The sequence below is a fragment of the Rhea pennata genome, chromosome 10 (assembly GCF_028389875.1).
Source record: "Rhea pennata isolate bPtePen1 chromosome 10, bPtePen1.pri, whole genome shotgun sequence".
Taxonomy (NCBI): Eukaryota; Metazoa; Chordata; class Aves; order Rheiformes; family Rheidae; genus Rhea; species Rhea pennata.
In genome coordinates this window covers 7,106,424-7,129,941 of record NC_084672.1, presented here as the reverse complement: position 1 = coordinate 7,129,941, position 23,518 = coordinate 7,106,424, and the positions used below count along the sequence as shown (strand labels likewise).

The 23,518-nt window shown below is 43.5% G+C and overlaps 1 protein-coding gene across 7 annotated transcripts in view; it reads left to right on the top strand.

The window, feature by feature from the left end:
- The window catches only part of CHD2 (chromodomain helicase DNA binding protein 2), a 61,677-nt gene that overhangs the window by 10,768 nt on the left and 27,391 nt on the right, over positions 1-23,518 (top strand). For 5 of the 7 annotated variants that reach the window (XM_062584130.1, XM_062584127.1, XM_062584129.1 and 2 more), the window contains exons 3-15: positions 4,727-4,946; positions 8,251-8,337; positions 14,871-14,932; positions 16,207-16,329; positions 16,650-16,799; positions 17,743-17,876; positions 18,524-18,749; positions 19,604-19,704; positions 20,370-20,414; positions 20,573-20,748; positions 21,433-21,557; positions 22,209-22,425; positions 23,061-23,150. In XM_062584130.1, coding sequence (XP_062440114.1) covers positions 4,727-4,946; positions 8,251-8,337; positions 14,871-14,932; positions 16,207-16,329; positions 16,650-16,799; positions 17,743-17,876; positions 18,524-18,749; positions 19,604-19,704; positions 20,370-20,414; positions 20,573-20,748; positions 21,433-21,557; positions 22,209-22,425; positions 23,061-23,150 — 1,756 coding nt within the window. Of the gene's footprint in view, positions 1-4,726; positions 4,947-8,250; positions 8,338-9,502; positions 9,625-14,870; positions 14,933-16,206; positions 16,330-16,649; positions 16,800-17,742; positions 17,877-18,523; positions 18,750-19,603; positions 19,705-20,369; positions 20,415-20,572; positions 20,749-21,432; positions 21,558-22,208; positions 22,426-23,060; positions 23,151-23,518 lie in introns of those variants that run through there. The other 2 variants (XM_062584131.1, XM_062584132.1) reach the window with 2 other exon arrangements.

The window sequence follows — 23,518 nt, the reverse complement described above, 5'->3', positions numbered from 1 at the left end:
TTTTTGACCCTCACAGTGACAGCAGATTTTCCTGGTGCCAAGGACCTCAGGTGGCCAGGCTGGGCTACTGGCTGGCTGCTGCGCGGAAATGGAAGTCTCATCTCCCCCTTTTCCTCTGCAGCTCTTCTGTTCTGCCAAACTTCCATTGCTGTGGTCTGAGCCTGGCTCTACTTTAACTCATTAAGCCAGTAGAAAACTCTTCTGCAGTTTTTCTGGCCTCTTCTGCTGATGCATTGGTAAGTTAGTGGCTTGTGGAGGAGCCCAGTGAATGCTGGGGCCAGCAGAAGCTGTGTGCTGAGAAGATGAATAGTGAACGCAGGATGGATGAGAGCAGGCCTGGGTGCCTGCCAGGTACCTGCTTTTTACCTTTTGGTGGCAGCAAGCTGAGATGCAGTTGGACAGCTGGGCATCAGTTTTCTGCAGGATATCTGAAGCTTTGTCTGCCATGGATAAAGATTAAGTATTTGCCTGAGGAGAACAGTAAACATGGTTTTGGATAGTGTCTGGCGCTCAGTCTACACCAAAGACCATTCTGAGTCTGCCCTAGGGGTTATTCCATCGACGGGGAGTTCAAACTAAGGTTGCAAAGCCCAGCAGAGCATTCCTGTTTGGATTCAAAATGGTGGTGTGGTGCATTAGTAACAATTTTCAAAGCTAAATTGGGCTTGGCTTGTAGGAAGATCTTGGGCCATTAATACTCGCTTATTCCACTGGCTGAAATCAAGATCTGGCCATGAAAACTCAGACCTGTAGAGTTTCAAGCAGAATGCTCTCAGTAAGAGCCATTCCTTTGTCAGCTCTTAATTCCAGAAACATATTTCTGGTTGTTTTCTGAGGGACTCCTTCTCTGGTGTGTTCTGAAAACGTAACTATTGTTTATGCTTGCTTGTTAAGAGCTTTTAAAAATGTTTTGTTAATGCTAGCATGGAAGATCCCTTATAAAATGAAATCGTACTCCTCAGATGTGAAATATTAAGTGGTAATGCAGGAGGCTTCAGGCATGCTGTAATTGCCTTGTAAAATTAGATGCCTGATTGTAAAGGGTCTTATCACTGCCATTCAGCTAGCTATTTCTTGGAAGGAGCGTTTCCTTGGTAATTTTTTTTTTCCTCAAGTCAGGAGCTGCTTCTTAATTAAAACGGAATTACAGCCTGAAGTACTTAGAAGCAATGGGAACGTGTTTTGCTGAGTCTTAGTGGATCTGAATTTTTATAGGAATTTCTCACATTAGTAAGGGAGTTATTCAAGGTCCAACTGTAGTCTTGCTGGTGTCCATAGCTGTTTTTCGCTACTGAATCTGGAGGGTGCTGTGGGTTCATCGAACGTGATTTTGAGACACACTAGTTTAAAGCTTAGTTGAAAGTAGGTTGTCTTTGGATATTAATTTAGGGTCATTAAAGCAGGGCATTTTCCAAAAATAGGCTTAGAAAGGGATTAAACCTCTGATGACATACAACTGTAAGGATTGATTTGACCTGTAACGTTGCTAATCCTTTCTACCTTACTGGCAGGTAGAAAGACTTCCTGATTGTGTCAGTGATATTTAGAAGGGACCTTCTGTGGAATTGTGCTTTTTAATTGTTTTCATTCTGTGTTTCAATATAGAATTGAAGACAAACACATGCTCTTTTTTTTCCTTGGTAACAGGATTTCTAAGGTTTTAACAAAATGAATTATTTGTAGCAACCTTCAAAAGGACATACCATTTTCTATCTATTTCCTTCTGTAACAGGGCAAGTGCATATGTACCTGTACATGATCTGTCACTAGAGAAATCATCCTATTTTCAGATGACATAATTCATGTCTAGGAAAAAGAGTAATGGTGGTACCCAGATACGCTGTAAATAATAAATATGATAAATGGATATTTTTGTGTAGAATGACTGTAATACAGCTTAGGGCTGTGAGAAATAAAGAGCTCCAGAGTGGGAGGAGACCAATAATTAATGTTCAGCCTTTAAACAAATAACTGCCAATACTGTCTGGCCTCAGTCTAGCCTGTGTTGTTACAATTTCTTCCAGCTATTGCTAATAAATCTGCTTGAAGAAAAATTATTTTCTTATTTTGTGTGTCCCTGGTGGAGAACTTCAGCTTTTGGAGCATCAGATGCCAATTTATTTCAACCAAAACCTGATGTTGCCACTTTGGATCATGACAGTAGAAAGTTGGATGTCTTTGGTTCTCATACTTCTGTGAAGGTCAGGCCCTCATCCTGATGTTCAGTGGGAAGGCCGGGTGGCTTATGGGAGCCTCCATGGGATGGTGTGGAAACTGTCCTGCTTCCCATGGAAATGGGGTTCCCAAGAGCTATGGAAGTATAGTTTTCTTGACTGTTGCGGCAGTGTTGCCTAATAAAAATCCATCAGTTTTCTTGAAAAAAACATAGAAGTTTGAAAATGCCCCAACAAAGAAGTTTCAGCACTTACTTTAAGTAGACTGTTGCAAAATAATGTGGTTGAGTTGCAGTTTGAGAGCAAATGCCAGCAGGCTCATGGATATATTTGATGATGAAACATCAGGAAAGACTAGGGGAGAGGTGGATGAGAGAGAAGAAACGTGGCTGATGCTGGCAGGTGGCAGAGCAAAACTGATAGCAAGTAGAGAGCAAGTCTGCGAAGGGTTTTAGTGGACAAGTACAAGGAATGGGAGCTCCAATGATTAAAAAAAAAAAAAAATGGACAGGAAGCAAAAGCCTGCGGGAGGATGTGAGGTGTTTGGAGTGATGGGCTTCGGTGCTGGGCACTGGACTGTGCCTTTGGTTTGTAGGGATAAGGGTGGACAAACACCAGGTACCAGAAGGCCTGGAAGGTCAATCAAGTTTGACTTGATTTTCCAGCTCTGCTAGGAGAGAGCAATATGATACCTCTGTGTCTTTTGAAAACAAACTGGGACAATGAAGAACAGCAAGCAGCAGTGACAACTCATCCTCAACCCTTTACTGAAGAGGCATCGCTACTGAAAAGGCATCGCTTCTGTTGCTTCGGGTTTTGAAATTTTAACTCTCGGGTATTTTCCCCTTCTATGCAAATACAAAGTTCTTCCACTTCAGGACTTGCAACCAAACACAGCAGCAGCCTCCACAGTAATGAAGCTGTAAGATGGTGGAAGAAATTGCTGTGAAATGGCGGCTGGGAGCTTGGCTGCCTGCCCCGCGCTGAGGGATTTCTGGATCAGGCTCCCGCGCTCGGCTGCTGCCCTCTGCCCGCTCCGTGGGAAAGCGCAGCCGAGAGCTCCCGCGGCCCTGCGGGAAGGCAGGGACCGGCTCGACTGAGGTGTCCCCTCCCGGGGTGTTTACTTCCATAGGAAAGCCCTTTCAGATTTTAAAAGAGTTCAAGAATTTTTATCTGGGAGTAGAATATTTCATCCCATGCTGTACATTAGTCCTATTCACAGGTGGGTGTATTTACAAATACTACTTGACTGTGTCAGAGATGCCTACATTACATACATTGATTTCTGCTTTTTTCTTTCATGTAATTATATTCATGTTTTTACTTTGTGTTTTTTTTTTTGACGTGTGAATCTGAGTAGAGCCTTTTGCATTTTGTTGCTCCTGTGTAAAAGGCAAAATATTAAAAATCTGCTTTACCTCTGAAGTTTTTCTGACTCTTCTTTTCATGATGATGTATTTGGAAGATAATACGAAAGTATCTAGCTGGAGATCAAGATCTTGCTTGAAAAGAAATGCTCCTTGTTCAAGATGTTTACAGTCTCATTGCTGCACTCCTTAGTTTGTGACACAGTGGGATTTGTAATGCAACCTTCTGCTTTCCTTACTAGCATGCAGGTTGTATGTTTTAATGAGTTTTCCATTTTGATTGGACTTTAAATGGAAAAGAAGTATATTCTATTGGAGAAGCTGGTCAAAGGTAACGAGTATTCTGGCCACCTAAGAGAATAGTTAAGTTCAAAACCAGCTTGGCCTCCTGTTTTTTGTTTGCTTTTGCAGAGAAGCTTGCATTTTGAGTATGTAAATATTTTGTGTGTTTAACCTATTTTAATGTAAATATGCCAAACATCAAAAATAAGAAAAATATACCTCTATGATGTTCAGCTCCTGTTATTGCACACTAAGAAATGCGATCTTCACAGCATTAGTGTAATCCTTCAAACAAACTCCCTCGGCTGGCTACCTGTACAAGCCTGTTTCTGCTGTTCTGCTGCTGAATTGGCTCTTTTTATAAGAACTGTTAAATTTACCAATATGTACTATTATGCATATGGTATTTGATGCTGGTTTCTTTTTGAAATGGGATGTTGGATTTCCAGGCTGTAGCACTCTCCAGGTAGTGGATGGCCTGGACCAGAGCCTTTACCGCGAAGGGGAGAGTCCCTGGGCACTCCACCCACCATGGACCTTGCTCTTTCTTGCGCTGAGCAAGACGGCTCCTCCCAGGAGGTCCCGTGCTGGTGGTGCTGTTGGTGCTGTTCTTTATGGTGCCAGCCCTGGTTTTGTTTGGTTGATGAGCAGGAGATGCAGGTCTGGAGCCTCTGCTCTCTCCTGCATGTTAAACGCTTGTCCTGTCCTGGGAAGGAATCGCATCTGCTTCGATGCGGTTGCGCAGGGTACCCGCATTGGGCCGTGTGGTTAACGCTTCCACGTAGGTTAGCCCAAACCTACCGTTGCAGCTTGGGTGAGACTCAGGTTTCTCGCTGCATATGTCGAAGCTGTACAGTTACAGCAGTACAGTTAAAATGTAATCTCTTCTCTCTCTACCATCAGTCACTCGGCATCTGAAGAAGCCTCTGGCTCGGACTCTGCGAGCCAGTCTGAAAGTGAGCAGGGCAGCGAGCAGGGCAGCGAGTCAAACAGCAGCTCGGAGTCCTCCGAAAGTCAGTCTGAATCCGAAAGTGAATCAACGGGTTCCAAATCCCAGCAGACCCCTCCTGAAACCAAAGAAAAACCGGCCTCTAAGAAGGAAAGGATAGCAGATGTTAAAAAGGTACTGCCCCTGGCCGCTGTGCGTAGCTGTGTGCTACTTACCCCTCTGCCCACCAGAAAAGGCAGATTAACGGAAGAAGAAAAAATGTTAACAAAACCATTTGAGTTTTCCGTTTTGCTGGCCTTGTGAATGCACGTGGACCAAGAGCCTCCTGCTTTGGCTTCCCCAAGTTGCTCCTTGGCCCTTTGGTCCTTGTGTGCAGTGCCCTGCTGGGGTGACTTCTGTGAGCAGGAGCTCATGTGTGTTTGCTGACCTGACATCCCTTCAGGTGCTGGATGGGAAGTGATGAGGCTGACTGGTGCAAGTGATAGGCAGGTGCCTCTCTGTCACCTGTAAATGGCCTTGTCATTCATTTCACCTGTTCCCTCTCCCTCCATCTTTCCACTTGTCTCTTCTGTCTGTCCTCTCTCTTAGGAGTAGTAAAGCTTCCTCATGGAATATAACCAAGAAAACGCATGTGTAGGAATCAAGTCAGTTTGGTTTGTTTCTATCACTACCTGTTCTTTCACCCCTCAAAAAAAAAAAAAAAAAAAAAAGAAAACTTTCATTAGTAATATCTAGAGCAGTTGTCTATTTATATATCTAAGATATCTTAGTTGTGTGGCTTTTTTGCCTAGTCACCCTTTAGCAGGCCTCTCCCACATAGCTTGGTTTGCCCTCTTCATATTGTTATGGGAGGAAAAAGGACTGTAGTTCTCAAATGTTTGTGGTGTCCTTATGTCCTTATGTTTGGCATTGCACCTCCCAGAGCAGAAGTTGAGCTGTAGTTACCTGCTTTGCTTGAGGAATGGAGGCACTTGATTAATGCAGTGCAGAGTGAGAAAGAAGAGTCCAAATGCCTGTTTGGAGATAGGAGCGTGGTGAACTGAATTTAGATGAAGGGGAAAAGATCAAGTTAGGTCAGTTATGTTTTGTTTGTGATGTTAATGATCCTGGTCTTCTCAGCTGTGGATTGCAGCTTGATTATGAGTTTGTTTTTTTTTTTTTTTTTTTTTTGAGAAAGTTGCTATGCATGTTAAGACTGAGAAGGCAGTGGTTTAAGCCTAGGTTCCCCAGATACCTGCAAGGCAAAAGTGAAGGATTTTGTTACTAGCAAGCGTAGTTCTCCCCCATATAAATCTGCAGGCTGCCTGCTCAGGTCATGCCACATCTCCCATGTTCAGGCCAGCAAGGAAGGATGCTGTGGTAGGGAGTTGTGGTAATGCAACATTCAAATTTCTGTTTTATTGTCAGTAAGTGGGGACTGAAGGAAGTCGTCTCTTCCTCCGTGAGCTTCTAAAAGCACGTCCCTGACAACAAAGATTAAAATTATCCTGGAAGGGAGTACATCTATACACAGGATGATAAATCAGCATGAACAAAACATGGAAAGGTCAGCACACCCTCTAATAAGAAAGCTTCTCTCTCCCTTAATTTGCCTGTTACTAGGTGTTTCCCTTAACGAGGTTTAACCACTTAGGCATGTTGATACCTGTTCTCCTTGAATAACCAATGCAATTAATTGTTAAATTGTTGTTTATATTTTTGTCCAAATGCACCCAAAAAGATGAGGTTAATTTGTGTTAGGTGCTATGCATATTTATCAGGGGAGTCAGTCCCTCATCCAAAACCCATGCTATTTAAAAGATGAAAAAAAAAAATTCTTCATTAGGACTTTAGGTTTGTTTTCTCTGGGGTGTGGAATAAACAAGCTCTTTTTTTTTTTTTTTTTTCCCCTCTTCTCTGTACTCGCATGCCCAACAGATACATGCTTCAGGAGCCTGCCCATTGTAATGTTACCTCATTACACCTTTAAAGGTAGCAGAAGAACATAGACTGCAGCCTTGCATTCATCATGCTGTCAACTTCAAGTCACTGCTATATCTGGCAGTGTGTTTTGATTTGCTGCCTGTGGTTTGCAGAGACGCTTGGAGACTGGAGGGAGGGGGAAGCAGAAGGAGAATGGATAGGTTTAGAAGTCTTTAGAGGATAAACTCCCCTGAGGGGCGAAGCAGAGGGATTGTCAGTGTGGATGTCCAAGAGGTGTATTAGTAGTTCATGTTTACCCTGTAGAGCTGCTGATGTCCTATGCCACCAGCACAGCTCTGCCTTCATATCCTTTGGGTCATCAGTTTTTGTTTCCTCCTTTTCCTTCTCTTTTCCTGTGTTCATCCAGAGAGAACAGATGCATGTTTTTGTGTTAAACTATTATAGGCCTGGTTACAGCAAACATGGCTGTCAGAGCACAACTGTTCCCAGTAACCGGCTCTGCATGTCTGCGTGTACTGCACTGCCAAACCGCATTCGCATCAGTGCATTCAGGAGAAGAACTGGCAGCCACGCTGCCTTGCCTCGCCGGGGTACACGGTGCATGGGGTGGCAGGAGGCATCAATGGGGCAGTGATGTTCGAGGTGCCATGTGTCCACAGGATATTGCAAGAAGGGACTGGTCCAGACTTTACCTATGTGGTGCTGGTGGTCCAGCTATGCAGCTGAAGCCAGTTTGAGGAGCTTGTTCCAGGAAAGTAGCACAGCAGCCTCTGCCTATAATCAAGACAAAATACTTCTAGGTGCTGCAGTATAGTACCTGCAGGGTGAATTCTTCCCCTGGTGCAGAAGAGCCAAATTAAAGCTGTGAGCAGGCTGCAGGAGAGGCTTTATTCCAAGTGCTGCACTGCAGTGTGAGAGTAACAGAGTTCCCTTGCCTTCCTCTAGGCAATCAGAAATCCAGCTGCCCCCCTTATCATAGGCTGGAGGGGATTCCTGGCTCCTGCCTCTGCCCCCCAAGTCCTTTTACCATCCAGGCTGGGGTACAGCCTTCCCTGAGCTTTGGCACTGTTGAAGTTGCTGCTAGTGACTATATGTCGCTGTGCTCTTTGGGTGGGGCTTTCCCTAAGGAAGGGGTGGGGGTGAAAGCTGTTGGTGACAATGGATCGTCCTTTTTGTGTTGATGGGTCCGTTCTTTCCATGTGCAGGTTGTTGCCTCCTTAACTTCTGCACTTAACCTGATGCCTGCAGAGACTGGATGTTTCAATACCCTGTCAGCCTAAATGCGCTGGGAAGTATTTTGTAGCTCGGGAGAAAGATGAACCAGTATGAAGATAATGCTGAGATAAAACATGCTGCTTTAAAGCATTACCAAATAGCCCAAAATAATCATAATCCTTTTCAGTCAGGTTTCTTAAGTGCTCACCTACTGGTCACCACTACTAAAAGTCTGTAATGGTTCTAAATTGATTTTTCAGAAACTCACTATCAAACCTCTCTAAAATGACAGAAATAATTGGGGTGAAGCAGGCCTTCTGATGGTCTGTTTATTTTGCAGATGTGGGAAGAATATCCTGATGTTTATGGGGTTAGGAGGTCAAACCGAAGCAGACAAGAACCATCGCGATTTAATATAAAAGATGAGGTAAGAAAAAAAAAAGAAAAAAAAGATGAGGGATTACTGAACATATAAAAACAAACAAAACCACCCAAAAGAACAAAGGTAGTTGTCATCTGCATCGCATTGTAAACACTGAGTTCTAGCTTGGTTCATGGATGTTGGAGCTCACAATTAAGATCCCAGTCCTGCAGTTGGATCCTCTTGGCCTGAGACCTCTGGAGTCAGTGGGACCCTGCGTGGGCTATAAGATCTGCATGCACTGATCTGATTGCTGGAATGGGGCTTAATGCAAGTCATGCTCTGCTGTAGAAACACCTACTGGAGAGAACGAGTCTGTAAAAAAAAAAAATAATATATATATATATATATATAAAATGAAAAAAACAACAACAACATGAATCTAACCAGGAATGAAGGAAACTTCTGAGAAACACCTCACTACAGTGAGTGAAACAGTCATTGCCGTCCATCCCAGAATGGATCACGGTGATAAATGCACTTGTGTATGTGTTCAGCTTTATGAACCGTCACTTTTCTTTGGTTGAGTATTGGGAGTATTTTATGCTTCAGTTGAATGTGACAGTTGTTAGAACCGGGCAGATAAACCTTTAAATTACTCCATTTACCAGAACTTTTTTTCTGAAAATTTAGGGAGTAGCTTCCTTCATTTACATCTTACAGGCTTTGTGCATAGAACTTTTCATCTTCAGACTTTCAGGAAGGTTGAGTAATTAGAGGAGGGGAAGTAAACTACAGAGGGGCTTGGCTTTTGCACCTTGGCATTTAAAGGTAGGCACAAAAATGTGCAGCGTTCAGTGGATTCAGTGAATCTGAAAAGAAGTAGCCTGATTTTCAGAGGAACTGGAGCCCAGTGGTGCTCTCTGAAGATCCGGCTATTTGTTCGTCGGTGCTGAAATGCACATTTGGTTGTCTGACAGTTGTGTACACACAGGTTGGTAAATCTGGACCTGACTCGGTCAGAGTCGCATGTCAAATCCAGGAGCAGAATCCCGGTTTACGGCTCCTTGCTCCGGCGCTTTATCTTTCAAACTTGGCGTCACCCGCCGTGCCACCACCCAGCTCTCCCCCGACCCCGTCCCAGACTCCTGTGCTGGATGTCCCGCATAGCAGCAGGTTAGGAAGGGGCTCGTAGCACATCATTGACTTAGCTTTTGTTTTCCTTTTCAAGTTCGGCAAAGCCCAGGCTCGCTGGCCGCCTCTCTGTGCGATGCCCCAGCATGTACTGTGCTGGCGATGTCACACCCATCACAGACCTCCGCTGCAGACCCCAGTGCCCTGTAGCGGGCTCAGGTAAGTCCCGTCTTTTTTTGTTTTACAATATTACGTGGTTTTGCAAATGTTGTTTTCTTTTTTCAATATCTTTATTTCCTACTACTTAAGGTACGATAAAGTTTAAAAAAAAAAAAAAATCTGAGATGTGAAAACTTTGCTATACCACAAAATATTGTAAAAAACAAAAAAAAAAAATCCTTTGAACAAACCCAAACCCACCGTCATGTAAAGCAGAGCCAAAAAAGATATCTCTGACAAAATTGGTCCCCTTTCCCTCTTTGCCCCCAATGCAGCACTGACCAATCCCTGTAGGGCAACTCCAATCTGCAGCAGAGTCTGGTGGAGGGTGTGACATGTCAGGAGCACGGTGCCGGGGCCTCACAAAGAGCAGGAGATATAAAGTCTTGATTTTAGAAGACCTAAATGCTCAGGGGACGAAATAGCGTAGCTGGATCCTGCGTGGTGCTGAGCACTCCTTGTGCCTGCTGAAGGTGGCAGGAATTCCTGGTGCTGGGCACTGCCTAAGAGTGCTTTTTACTTTTCAGGGTTAAGCCTGTCATCAGTGGCTCATTGGCCTGCTCTTGTCACTGGCACTTTGGGACTTCCAGCACAATGTCTAGGAGCCTTTAACTACTTTCTTCCATAATAACCCCCCTTCGCCGCGATATTGGTGAAAAGCATTGCTCAGGCGGCATCGCAGCCTCAGAGTGAGAGTTACCCAGATTGCAGCGTTTCAGACCTTCCCACGTGCTGCCCACAGACTTGCTCTGATCAGGGAAGATTGTGTGTGTGTAGGTGGTGATGGTTGATGTTTGGGGAGTCTCTGAGAACAGCAGCTCAGGCAGGGTTGCATTTGTATTTGAAATCGTTGCCTTCTGGAACTGCGTTGAGGCCATCAGATGTGTTGTGTAAGTCTCTTGAGTCTCAGAGGTGGTGAAAATTTCTAATCAATGCTTGAGGTGTGGGCTAGGAGATGAGGAAGTGAAAGTGCAGTTCTGCATGTGGTAAAGAATTTCAGAAGACCAGAGCTGTCTCCAGGAACTGGAGCACATGTGAGTTTTTACTAAAAACAGTACTGGCCCTTGCCTTCTCTTTGCAGTTAATGAATCAGCCTCAGGTTTTAGTAAGGGGAAGTGAGATACTCAGAGCGGGTGCTATTCTGAAGCAGTCAAGAAATAAACGTGCACAAGGTAGACGTAATCTTTTTGCCATAAAAAGGATGATTTGTGGTTGGAATAAGTAAGAAATGGCAAAGTGCATCTGTTCTGTGAAAGAAGGGCCACGTGTCAAGTGCCAGAGGTGCTCACAGAACACGCTTGGGTTTATTATTGGCAGAGAAAAGTTTTGCACATTAGCATTTTTATTAATGCTCTCTCTCACATCTTTGCTGAAAGTTCAAACGCCTCCAGTATTACCAGGGGAGAGAAGATAAGAAAACTAACCTGGTGAGCTAAGATTCTCCAGCATTTCTGGAACAGTTCAAAACAGCTGCCCTTTTCAAAACCAGAGGGCTCTCGGAGCTAAAGAAACAGGAAAGCTATTCTGGGACATTCGTTATTTCTCAGTGCTGACGCTAGACTTTGGCCTCTGTTAAGCCTGAAATCAACAAATCCTTATTTTGACCTTAGTCTGAAATATGGTTTTGGCTCCGTTTTAGCAATTTTTAATCTCTCCCAGTGTGCAGTGTGAGTGCAAGAGGCCCGTCTGGACCATGCCCTGCTGCCCAGGTCTCCATTTCTCGTGCCCTGGGCTGGCAGGGAGAATACCTTTGGACGAACTAGAGGACTACAGTTTTAAAGCTGCTGCTGTGTGTGTCTCAGCGGGGTGTTTCATACAGCGTTGGTCCATGGTAAAATACATCATAATTAATCTAGTAAAAATGTGTCCTCTTTAAATGTTAGGAGAGAGAATAAATTGAGTGGCAGAAGGAATCAGGGAGAGGAAGACTAATCCCATTAGTTGGAGGTGTGGGAAATGAATCATGAAAGGCCGGTTCCTAGTCTAGCTGGAAGTGTGGCATAGGGATAAGTTAGGTGTATTTGTGGTGCACCTCTTAAGGGGCACAGGCCAGGAGGTTTAGTAGGGGAAGTGGGAACTGGGGAAGGAAAGTCATCTTCCTTTTGGCTGTTCAGGCAGCAGAAGCACCCCCAGAGATGCTGGGCCTTGCTCTGTGCTGCAGTTTTGCCAGTGTTGACGTGCAGGCTCCAAGAGTGAAAAATGTTCAGCTGACCTGTCACTGAGTTGACAGAACCCCTGGGTGGAGACAGGAGAGAGTTTTTGTCAGCTTAGTTTGATGTGCAGGGAGGTGACATTATTAAAATACAAGGTACACGTGCTGTCCCAACCAGTGTGCCGCCTCATGACTGTGGCAGGCGGCAGGGTAGACCAGACCTGTGGTAGGACCTCGCCTGCTGGCATGCTCCCAGCCTCTAGTTACCATCTTTACTTCCTTAACTGAGGAACTCGAGACCAGCCAGAGCTTGTGGGTTTATACTGATACAAGGGTGTTAAAAGCACAAGCTCTATGCTGTGTAGAGTCCAGGGTGGAGGTGCAAATACCACCCTGGGGCTGATTTGAGCAAGTCTCAGCCTGGAGCTCAAATATGGACTTAAGCTGAATTAAGAGGTTGCTAAAATATGTTTATGTCCCCCCCCCTTTTTTTTTAATTATTATTTATGTGTAAAATGGTAGGAAGCAGCTTTACACCCTGGGCTGGAGCCTGGCAGCCTGAAGTCAGGATGCCAGAAGGAGTCAGCGAGGAGAAGCGAGCGCGTGGTAGGCGAGGATGGAGGCTGAGTCACCGGGCTCCTGTGCGCAACGCCACAGCTGCAGCAATTCCCGGCATCCAGGCAGGAGGATGTGGGAGCACAAGGCAGGCAGATGACTCAGGCTGGGGACTGGCTGTGTCAGAGGAGATAGAGCTGGGCTTGACATGCGGCCAAAAGAGACAATGGCGTCCTTGAAAAACACAACTGAAAGCAGCTGAGCTGGAATCACAAGTTAATTTTTTCAAGGCAGAAAGAGTGAGCAAAGGATTATTAGACACTAAAAGATGAACATCAGCTATGCAGAAACAGTGACTGAGCAAGAAGAATAACGTGAGTCAGGAACTAGAACCACCAAAAGTGGGATTTTGGCAAAGAGGTGATGTTAGAGTTTCAGGAAGAGCCAAAGGTCATATTTAGTTTTCTCCAAATCTGATCTTCTCTAACGCAGAGCAGAAGAAAAATCCATCTCTTGTTACTCATGATTTGCCAAAAGGCAGCAAAAAGTAAATGTGTATTGAAAAATATTCCAAAATTTGAGTGGTAAAGCAGCATGCTACAGAAAGTGGATAAGAGATCAAAAGATGAAAAGAAAATTGAAGATTGTTAGATGTTGTTATTTAAAACTGAAATCTATGGGAGGCTTCTCTTGCGATGTCAAGGTGGGACTCTCAATTGTTAGCCAGTTGTTTGCTTCCTGGATGTTTAGTCTAAGAGTACAGAAAAATAGGTACATGAACACAGGCTCACAGTAAGCTATAGTACAAAAGGTGCTATTGTGCCACGTGTAAATCTCGCTCCAGAACACAGTGAGATTGAGCAAAGGCTTTGGTCTAACGTGGCATCCAGTACTTCAGTTTATTTTAATGGAAACACAGAAGCAAGAAGGGAATTTCCACTGATGAAAGGGAAATTGGGAAATGGAAAGAGAGGATACAGGAAAAAAACAGAAGTGTAGGGGCTGTCTCTCCAGTACCTTGGCTTTTCTCATTAACCAAGCACCATTTCATTTAAATCTTGTATTAGCAACTCTGGGTTGTAAGTTTTGGTACATGTTTCGAAGAAGATAGGTGGATGTGCGGGAAGCGCAAACTGAAGTACCAGTGTGCAAATGATGAACACAGTCTCAGAGCTAAAGCTGGGGTCGCTTTTGGTGGCTTTCTCAATACTGCAGGAAGAAGTCACATTAAGCAGATTTCTAATGAGCAAGATGCATAGAGCAAGCAGGTTTTGAGGCTATTTCTATCATTATAATACTATTTTAGAAATCTCATATTGGCTTCTTTGGCTTTCTCCCTGCTGATTGGTGTTTTCTATGGCAAGTATGTGAGGAGAAGTCGTCTGTTCACGTAGGAATGTTTCTCTGATAACCTGTTTCCATGACTGACTAGTTTTCATTTAAAAATGGGTTGTCTGCAAGACTTTTTAGTTATCTTAGCCTCTAGGAGTTAATAACACCTACATTTAAAATGCTACAGCAAGTAGTTCAAGTATCTCTAGATATATTTAGCCAGGGGTACATTATGGAGACTGGAGGATTAACAGGAGTGAAAACAGCAGAACACAATTCTAAGTGAATTCTTCAGTTATTTTTGCTGGGGTGGGAGGGAGGGAGAAAACAGGAAAGTGAGGACACTCTTGTAAAAAGAGTGTCTTTTTATGAAAATTTCCTTCCTTATGAGAAGTTTCTCTAATGAAAACAGATGATAACGCATGTGTGTGACTGCAGAAGCTAGACCTTCTGCAACCTCAGCAACTAAGCTTTAAAAAAAGAAAGTAAAACAAATATTGCAGGTATCCTATTGAAATAGCAAGTATAGGTATTTGTGAAAACACATTCTGCCCCTGCACTTTCTGTTAACAGCCTTGTAACATAGCTGAGCCTTAGCCTTACAGTAGTTCCAGAACGTGTGAAAGTACTGAGTATCCAAAAAGCACAAAGTCACTCTGCCTTATTCCAAGGGTAACGCAGAAGTTACACTCGCCTCACCTCGCAGGGTGAGTTAGGAGCAGCAGAGCTCCAGGACCTGTGTGTGCAAGGTTTGATGGCTCAAATTCACCCTGTGGTTTTGTAATCCCTGGGGTCCTGCATGCACTGGAGAGAGGGCACAATGCCTGCCTGGCCGGCGCCACCACTGCGGTGGCACCTGCCTGCTGTGGGAGGTTGGTACTGAGATGCACAGGCCGTAGCTGAGCTCAGTGACTCCAGTACAGATGTTGTACAAGAGCTTTTCAGCCTTTCTGAGTTACCTTCGCTCACGCTGAGAAAGCAGTCGCGTTAGCCCTGCGACCGCTCGCTGGCCGCTCTCGTGGCTTGGTCGCACCAAAGCGTTGTTCCAGCGTTGCAAGGGAAAGAGCCGCCGGGCTGCTCCTGAGCTCGGACCGCGTGCGTGCGTTGCAGCAGCTTCCTTCAGGAGACAATGCAGAGCAATGCCTACAACCTGACTTTGTTTTTTGTTTTTGTTTTTTTGTTTTGTTTTTTGTCTTTTCAATTAAAGGCAAGTAGCGAATCTGAAAATGAGAGCCCCAAAAGAAGAGGTCAGAAACAAATGAAAAAAACGTAAGTTTCTAGGGAGAGGGTTTTGAGTGGCGTCGCTTGTGTTTCACTTTGTTTTGCAGAAAAGTAGTTTTCCGTTGTCTGAGGGACATTGACAACATGGAAAGCTTGTAAAATAAATTAGTGTTTTCAGTAACAATATTTTGGATGATTAAAACTGAAGTGTAGATCTACAGATGGATATAATTTCCCAACCTTTTTATTGCTTATTATTTTCCACTCTGCTTGTGATGGGGAATCCAGACAAGTTAGATTTTTGTTGTCAGTCTTCCATTTCCCCATCAGGTTATTTATCTTCCTTCAGAGATGCTTAAAATAACTTAATCCCCAGTTCTCCTCTCCACCCACCTTTTTTGGTTAATGGAGACTAGAATGACAAATTATTATCTTTTTCTATCTAGCTCTCTGATAAAATAAAAGACTCCCCATAAAGGTTATTTTAGATGTTTATTTGCTATAAGTGTGTTCACTTACCATCACATTTTGCTGCATTTTACACCTGTTTCTTGTCATTTGATTTTTCATTCAGTCTCATGTGCTAGTGCAAAACAAGGAAGGTAAAGGGCAGTGAGGGTTATGGTAGTACTGACTCCTTGTAGGCAAAGGGAATAGTCACTGGGTTCCCCCATACTTGGAGGGAGGAAAGGCTCCTTCAAAGGACCCTTAGGGGCTAAACTTTGCTCTGAGTTGCCCACAGGGAACATGCTTCCTTCCATTGATGATTTGGCTTCAAACCTTGAAACTTAATTGCGTAAAGTTAAATGGCATGAGGCTTCCTGCTCTGTTTTCAGTGTTAGAAGGTAATCATATAAGTGTGCGTGTTATGGCTTGTCCTGCTCAAGTGAAAGCTTAGCACCTTCCAGAAATTTTGTCTGTTTACATAGAAACCACCCTTAAGATTTTCCCAGCTCACCTCAGAAATACGTAAGTGAAAATGAAAAATAAATAAATCAGAGCACTCGCCCATCTTGTAGCAAGAAGTACAGCTGTGCCACATACTCCTTTTAAGAACCGCAGTCAGGAAATAATGCAGCTATGATAACTAAAACCTAGGTGATGGAGACACACTCCTAAAAGCAGAGAATCACAACATAAAATCCCTAATATGTTACCCTGAACAAGTAGACTACAGTGTTTAACTTTTTCCCATATTTATGGCCTGCTAGCATTAATTTAGCTTGCATATGTACTTAGCCAAGCATTTGTGTTGAAGTATGATTGCTTATTTCTGACCGTAGACCTATTTCTGAAGTATGACTGCCTATTTCTGACCATAGAAATAAGTGGAAAAGAGAGGTCTCTGGTGAAGAAGAGGATGAAGATGGAGGGGAGCAAGGTACAAGCGCAGAGAGTGAGCCTGAACCGAAGAAAGTTAAAGCAAGAAGACCTGTCCAAAGGAGGTAGGGAGTGGTTGGGTCAATCTGTCTTCTACTGTTTATAACTTTTCTAGCTGTGTTGGGGTGGAAAGGCAATCTCTATTTGCCTATAAATTAGCCTTTTCTTTGACCTTACTCTTGATTTTGAGTCAGTGGACCTTGCTTGCTCTCTCATTTACTCGTTTCATGCTCCAGTGAGTGATGTAGTGGTTTCCGTGGTAGTTAGAGGAAACTAAATCTCTACGAACCTAATGCTTGAGGTTCATGCTTTCTTGAAGACTTGCTAAAATGTGCCATTATGTAAAATATGCTCCATAATAGCTTTTTGTTAATACTTATTTTAGAACAGTGGCCAAAACCAGTGTTAAAAAGCCTCACAAACCCCAGCGTGGGAAGAAGAGAAAGAAACAAGACTCATCTGAAGACGACGACGATGATGAAGATGATGAAACTCCTAAGAGACAAACTCGACGCAGAGCAGCCAAAAATGTCAGGTATCAAGAAGTTTGGGGTTGCATGCTGATGAGCCCTGGCAGACTGGGGAAGAGGGCACTCGCTGAATTCATTGCTGAAATCACTGATGCTCCATGTGACCCCAAAGGGAGACCCTCCTCAATCCTGTAAATACCCACGGGCTGAGATGTGTGTTTTTTTTTTTTTTTTTTTTTTTTTTTTTTTTTTTTTTTCATGCTACAAACGTCTGACTTCTCTGTACCTTGTTTTGTGATCTGTAGGGCAGGGAGTATTTGCCAGTCTCTTAAGGGAAGTGTGAGGAGATCTACTTAGTGTTTCTGAAGTACTCTAAATTGGAGTTAAGGATTGTGAACTTTCAGACTGAAATGAATGAGAAAGAGCAGTTGTGCCAAACTGGAAAGAACATCTGAGAGCAGCTAATAAGTGATGCCTTGCGACAGGGTATTGAGACATGGTAGAAGTAAAGCATTATCCATTTGCTAATATACATTCCCATATTTTGGCAGTCACCTAATAAGGGACTTGCACAGAGCCACTTAAAGGATGGTTTTTTGTGGCTGCGTGTTCATCATAGGTGATACACAGTTCCTTGGGCAGTGTAGGCACCTATGCAGTCTTTCAGTGCTCTGCAACCTTCACTGTTAAATATAAAATAATCTTTCACTGGACAAAAGAGACTTTTTTGTTGATGGTCTTAAATTGCTTCTGCTGCAGGGATTTTTCCACCTCCTTGTGAAGCATCTGGTGTTAGCTGTTTTCAGAGGTGGTATATGAAGTATTAGTCTAATATGGTGAAGCTGTCTGTGTGGCTTGGGGACCAAGACTGAATGGCGAACTTAAGAAATTCATGTGCTGAACATGCACTGCACCCTAGGATAAGTGCTCCATCCTATGCTATTCTGTGTATTTCTGGGCTAGGAGAAGTCAAGAGCTTTTTATCAGTTTGGTTTTGATCTTGCTCAGTTACAAAGAAGATGATGATTTTGAGACCGATTCTGATGACCTGATAGAGATGACTGGAGAAGGAGCTGATGAACAGCAGGACAACAGTGAAACTATTGAAAAAGTCTTGGACATCAGGCTTGGAAAGAAAGGAGGTGTGTAGTTCTGGAAAAAGCCTTTATTTCTCATTTCAGTTATGCGCTCTGTTTCTCTTGAGCTGGTGCAATGCTTTTGCAACTTGGAATCCTCCAGTGAGGCCCGATGTTATTTCAGTGCTCTTCATTCTTTCCTGTTTGCCTCTTATTTATGTTTTCTAGAAGCTTTTGTAAAATCTAGCATTGAAAATCTTAAACATCAAATTTATGTGCTTGGCAACTTTCTTTTAGAATGCGTGCATTTTAAAGCTGCATTCGTTCTGTGAGCTCTTGCTTTTCTTCTCTTTGAAAGATGAAATAGATTTTCCAGTAGAGTCAGTATTCATAGCTCCATTGACAAAGCAGTGATGGAAATAAAGTGGATGTTTTGTTCTCATACTCTTACAAAAGTGTTATTGTAAAACTGAATGGTCTCAAACATTTTCAAGAGACCTCTGAGTGATATTTAAAGAAAAGGCATTTACGATAGATTTTAAAAGATTCTGTTGTATGGAAAACTTTTGTTTGCCTGTCTCAGAGTCGAAGAATCTGTAGGATGTCCTTTGTGCTACCACAAAGGATATATTGGAAAATAACCCTTCTCTAATGCAGTTCATGTCCAGTGCTTGTTAACAAAGGTATCAACTGCAGCCTGATTTCTTTTGCAGCCACTGGTGCTTCCACCACAGTGTATGCAACTGAAGCCAATGGCAACCCAAGTGCTGACTTTGACCCTGAAAAGGATGAGGGAGAAGTTCAGTACCTGATCAAATGGAAAGGCTGGTCATACATCCATAGTACGTGGGAAAGTGAAGAGTCCCTGCAGCAGCAGAAGGTGAAGGGCCTGAAAAAACTAGAAAACTTCAAGAAAAAAGAGGAGGAGATCAAGCAATGGTATGCCTCACTTCAGCCAGCGATTTGGCCTTGGGAGAATCTTTTAGCCAGAGCTTTACATAGTCAGGACTGAAACCTTTGATTTCTTCTTGCACACTATATTTCATCCAAGACAACTGTTTTCAGTGCACAAGACCTGTATCTTTGTCTGCTGATGAACATCCCCCTTGTAAGAATAATGTCTGTGGCCATGATATTGCTGAAAGACAGAGAAGAAGCAGAAATCCAGAATATTGCCAGTTTCCAGGCTTAAGAATTGGGGTAGCTGACAACAAGGAAACGATGCATAGATGCACCTTGCCCAGGAGGTGGCATGAAGGCTCTCAGGCAGCAGTGAAACCTTGCATGCTGGACTAGGCAGCTGTGTTGGAAAACGGGGCTCATTGCAGGGCAGGCTGTTAAATTTTGTTTTGCAGGCTGCATCAAAGCAGCCTTGCTGAAAGGAATTATGGGCTATTCTACATGTGATTTTTTTTCAGTTTATTTTTGACTTCCCCAAGAACTGTAAAGGGAGATACAGTGTGTTTCCCAACTGATGAATTTAGAGTAGCAGCTTCTATCCCTGATCACTTGATTCTGATTTTGAAACTGATTCTTGCAGCAGAATAAAGAGCCATCTAACAGGGAGAGAATATGAACATCTGACGTTTGCTTCCGAGTAATGGGAAGAATTTATAGAAGCTTGAAGAAATATGTCAGATAAGCGGTAGACTGCTCCAGAGACTTGACTGACTCGCAGAACTGTATAGCAAAGTAGAATTTGAATATGTGGTCTCAGTGAGCATTGTATGGCATTACAGAATTATATCTGCTTTTTTTTTGTTTTGGTTTATTTTTTTTTCTTTTGCATCAAGGCTGGCCAAGGTATCACCTGAAGATGTGGAATATTTCAATTGCCAGCAAGAGCTAGCTTCAGAGTTGAACAAACAGTATCAAATAGTGGAGAGAGTAATTGGTAAGTGAACAGAACACTCTTCCAAAGGGGAAAAGTAAAATTTGATAATTTTAATTTTTGAGAACAGCAGAATGGGTATATGACTACTTCTTCCTTGTCCCCCAGTACCCCTGGGGAATGAAACTGGTGTCACATATTGTTACATGTGAAATTTAGGGATTAAACACTAGAAATCTGGGTTTACGTATTTGCATCTGCAAGCATTATTAGTCAGTCACTTACCTTCACCTTCCTTGGTGATCCCACCTGCAGTATGGGATAGCGCATATAAAGCAACATTGAACTTAGAGCTGCTGCTAAAGTTCTTACATCCTCCATCCAAAGGACTGATGTGATAGCAGTATAGACCTGGCTGCTGGACGACCACTTTCCGTGATGTTGTGGTTAAGGATATGATTAGGCTGCAGGGCTGCTCAGGAGTTAGAATTCATGATTTCGTATTAAAAATAAAAGTGGGACTTAGTAAGCACACCAGTAATGTTGGTCAGAGGTGTTAACATCTAGTTGCTTTGGGAATTAGGCTTGTTTAATTGTTTAACCCATTTCCATAATATTTTTATCAAAAAATGTATGCGGTGCGTGGAGATGACAGACTGCTCTGCTCTGCTCCCCCTGCTGGCTGCCAGCGTGCTAAACCCTTTCTTCCCTCCTGTCTCTAAATACAGCTGTGAAGACCAACAAGTCTGCCACAGGACATTCTGAGTTCCCAGGTAAAGGAGCCTTTTTTTGACCCCTCTGAACTTTTCCCATTGGTTGAGACCTGTCTTGTGGTCGTACAGGTGGTACAAACTGTCCTGGTGAACCATGCGTGCGGTTCAGCCATGGAACCACAGTTGCTCAGGGTTGGGCTTTTTTGCATGCTTTGCAGCAAACAGTCGCAAAATATCCTCAAATGACCCTGAATACCTCTGTAAGTGGATGGGGCTGCCCTATGCAGAATGCAGCTGGGAAGATGAGGCTCTGATAAGCAAGAAATTTCAGCACTGCATCGACAGCTTCAACAATCGTAACAACTCCAAAACTATTCCAACCCGAGACTGCAAGGTTTGCTCGTTTCTCTCCTGTTTCTGGGTTTCTTCAGACTGGGTAGTGATCGTACAGATAGTGGGAACGTGAAATTTTTTCAAGGATGAATTTCAGAGAATGTCTTTTCTCGTCCTTTTACACCACTGTTATTGTACAGTGCTTTAGGTAGAGATGTGAACCCCTTTGGTTTTATTTGCACTGTATACAATGAGAACATTATGTTCCCTTGGGGAGTGGGGGGCTTAATCCTTTGAGTGCTTCATGGTCCTCAGCAGGAGGTGCTGGAGAAATACGAAGTTTTATTTCTAGCTGAATAAAAAACTCAGCATAAGAAAAGAAGAAACCTCCAAGATGCTGATACAGTGCAGGAGGGGGATGGAGAAAATAGGAGAAAAACCATGGACAAAAAGAAAGCGAGAGCCGTTCTATCTAATGTGGGTTACGTACAGCGCTCTTAGGAGGGCTCACAGCCCTGATCGTCAGAGCTGAGGGCAAGCAGACAAAACATGCCTGCTATCGGCTGTTGCCGATGAGGGTGGACTGGAGCACTGCTGAGTGGTTGTCTAAAATGCAGACACTAGCATTGAGCAGAAAAATGTGAATGGATATTGATTGATAAACAGATATGCATGTTTTTTTCATTGCGTTTTCAGTCTTACCTTGTTATTGTCTTGAACGGGCTTACGGACTCATCTTTTTCAGGTGTTGAAGCAGAGACCTAGGTTTGTTGCCTTGAAGAAACAGCCTTCTTATATTGGTGGTGAGAACCTGGAGCTGCGAGATTACCAGCTGGAAGGCCTCAACTGGCTCGCTCATTCATGGTGCAAGTATGTATGGATGCTATGTGATGCTCTGGTCAGCAGCATGAACAGGCCACATTCGTGCTTTGTGTCTCCTACTTTTGTCCCAGTAAGGTCTGGCCCTCTTGTTCTCCAGTGAGGTCTTTACCTGGCCTGATTCTGCAGCTTGAAAGATTTTGAATGTTACCAGGTGCAGCTGTGTTACAGATATGGTAAACAGGAACTGTCCAAAGCATGAACTTAAATCCTGCATGAAAACAAAAAACATTTCCCCTGCCTTGATCTGGTTACATTTTGCAGTAGGCTGTTGTATAGGCCTAGGATGTATCAGCCCTGATGTTGCACTGCCCTACCTGAACAAAAAGGCCTGTTTCTGTCTCAACATGCTACACGATCCTTGAAGTCTTTGAGAAATGTCCTTCTAAACTAGGCCAGTGACACTCTGCTCCCTTTGCCTTTGGTTACGTGTTTGGAGTGTTTATAGTCTGTTTCTTTTTAAAAGCTATTTTGCCAGATACAGTCTGGATGCTGCTAGGATCCGCTCAGCAGTATTTGGATGAGTTTTTTTGCATTGTTCCCTTTATGTCTTTGTCATTGATTGCTGCTCATGCACACTAAATCAGTAGTGGTGCAAACTTGTACGCAAGCAGGATTTACAGTTTTTTTCTTCCTTCTCAGGAACAACAGCGTGATCCTGGCTGATGAAATGGGCCTGGGGAAGACTATTCAGACAATATCCTTCCTGTCATACCTCTTCCATCAGCATCAGCTGTATGGCCCTTTCCTGGTGGTGGTGCCCTTGTCGACTCTGACCTCATGGCAGAGAGAGTTTGAAGTGTGGGCACCCGAGATAAATGTCGTTGTTTACATTGGAGACCTTATGAGCAGGAACATGGTGCGTGATGAAGAAGCAAAGTGTATGGGGTTTGGTAGAGCAGTTGGGTGCAAAGCATCAGCTTCTGTCTGATAGACAGTATATGTAATGTACTGTCTTCTGGAGAGGCCAACTGATAGCACTGGGGGCAGACCGAGATGGTATAACTGAGCGCTTGGATTTAACTCACTACTGCAGAGTCTTCTCTGCTTTAGCTTGCCCCTTAGAGGCAGCACAGGAGTACTGGCTTTCCTCGTGGAGTCTGGAAATCCACTACTGCGCTGGGCTGCAGGGAAGATTGCAGCAGTGCAGAAGAAGTGTTTGACTCATTTCTTTGTTCTGCTTGCTTGAACAATGAGGTCCACAAATGTTGTGATTCTGATGATGTCGGTACTGAGATGATGCATTCTTCTGATAAACGATGAGTAATGTCACTAGAACAAGTTGTTTGAACTTATTTTCTTGTGTAAGGGCAGTTGACCCATGTAGGCACTGAAGGGAGCTGCTCCTTGGGCACACTGGTTTCATCATGTAGCACACTGAACAATAGTTTGATCTTGGTTGGAGTCTCTAGCTACAGCTTTACTGAAATAATGATAGTTAACTCTTTCCCTGGAACAGCATTAGTTGAAGTTAACGCTTGTTTCCTCTCTCAGATACGTGAATATGAGTGGATCCACTCTCAGTCTAAAAGGTTGAAATTCAATGCACTTATCACAACGTATGAGATCCTTCTCAAGGATAAGGTAGGTAATGGTCAAAGGTGTTTTATTTAGACTCCTCTGGAAGTCTGGCTTGCAAAGAGGGAAGCCAGCCTCCAACTGATGGGTTTTAACTGTGTTTCCTTTGTGCCATTGGAGAATGTATAGCTCCTATTTACTTTTGCTTGGCAGTGGTGTTGAGGGAATGCAGGACACCCCTTGTAGTGTTTTCACTATTGTACCATGACAGTTGTGTTACTTTATGTACTTACAAGACAGAAGGCAGGACAGTAGCTGGATTTTGCCTCATTTAGTTTGGGCTAGTGAAGAGAACAAGCACTGAACTGCTGGCCACAGGGTGAAGAGAGTGAATCTGGTTTTTTTACACTTGGATAGGAGAAGTCTGTCTGGTT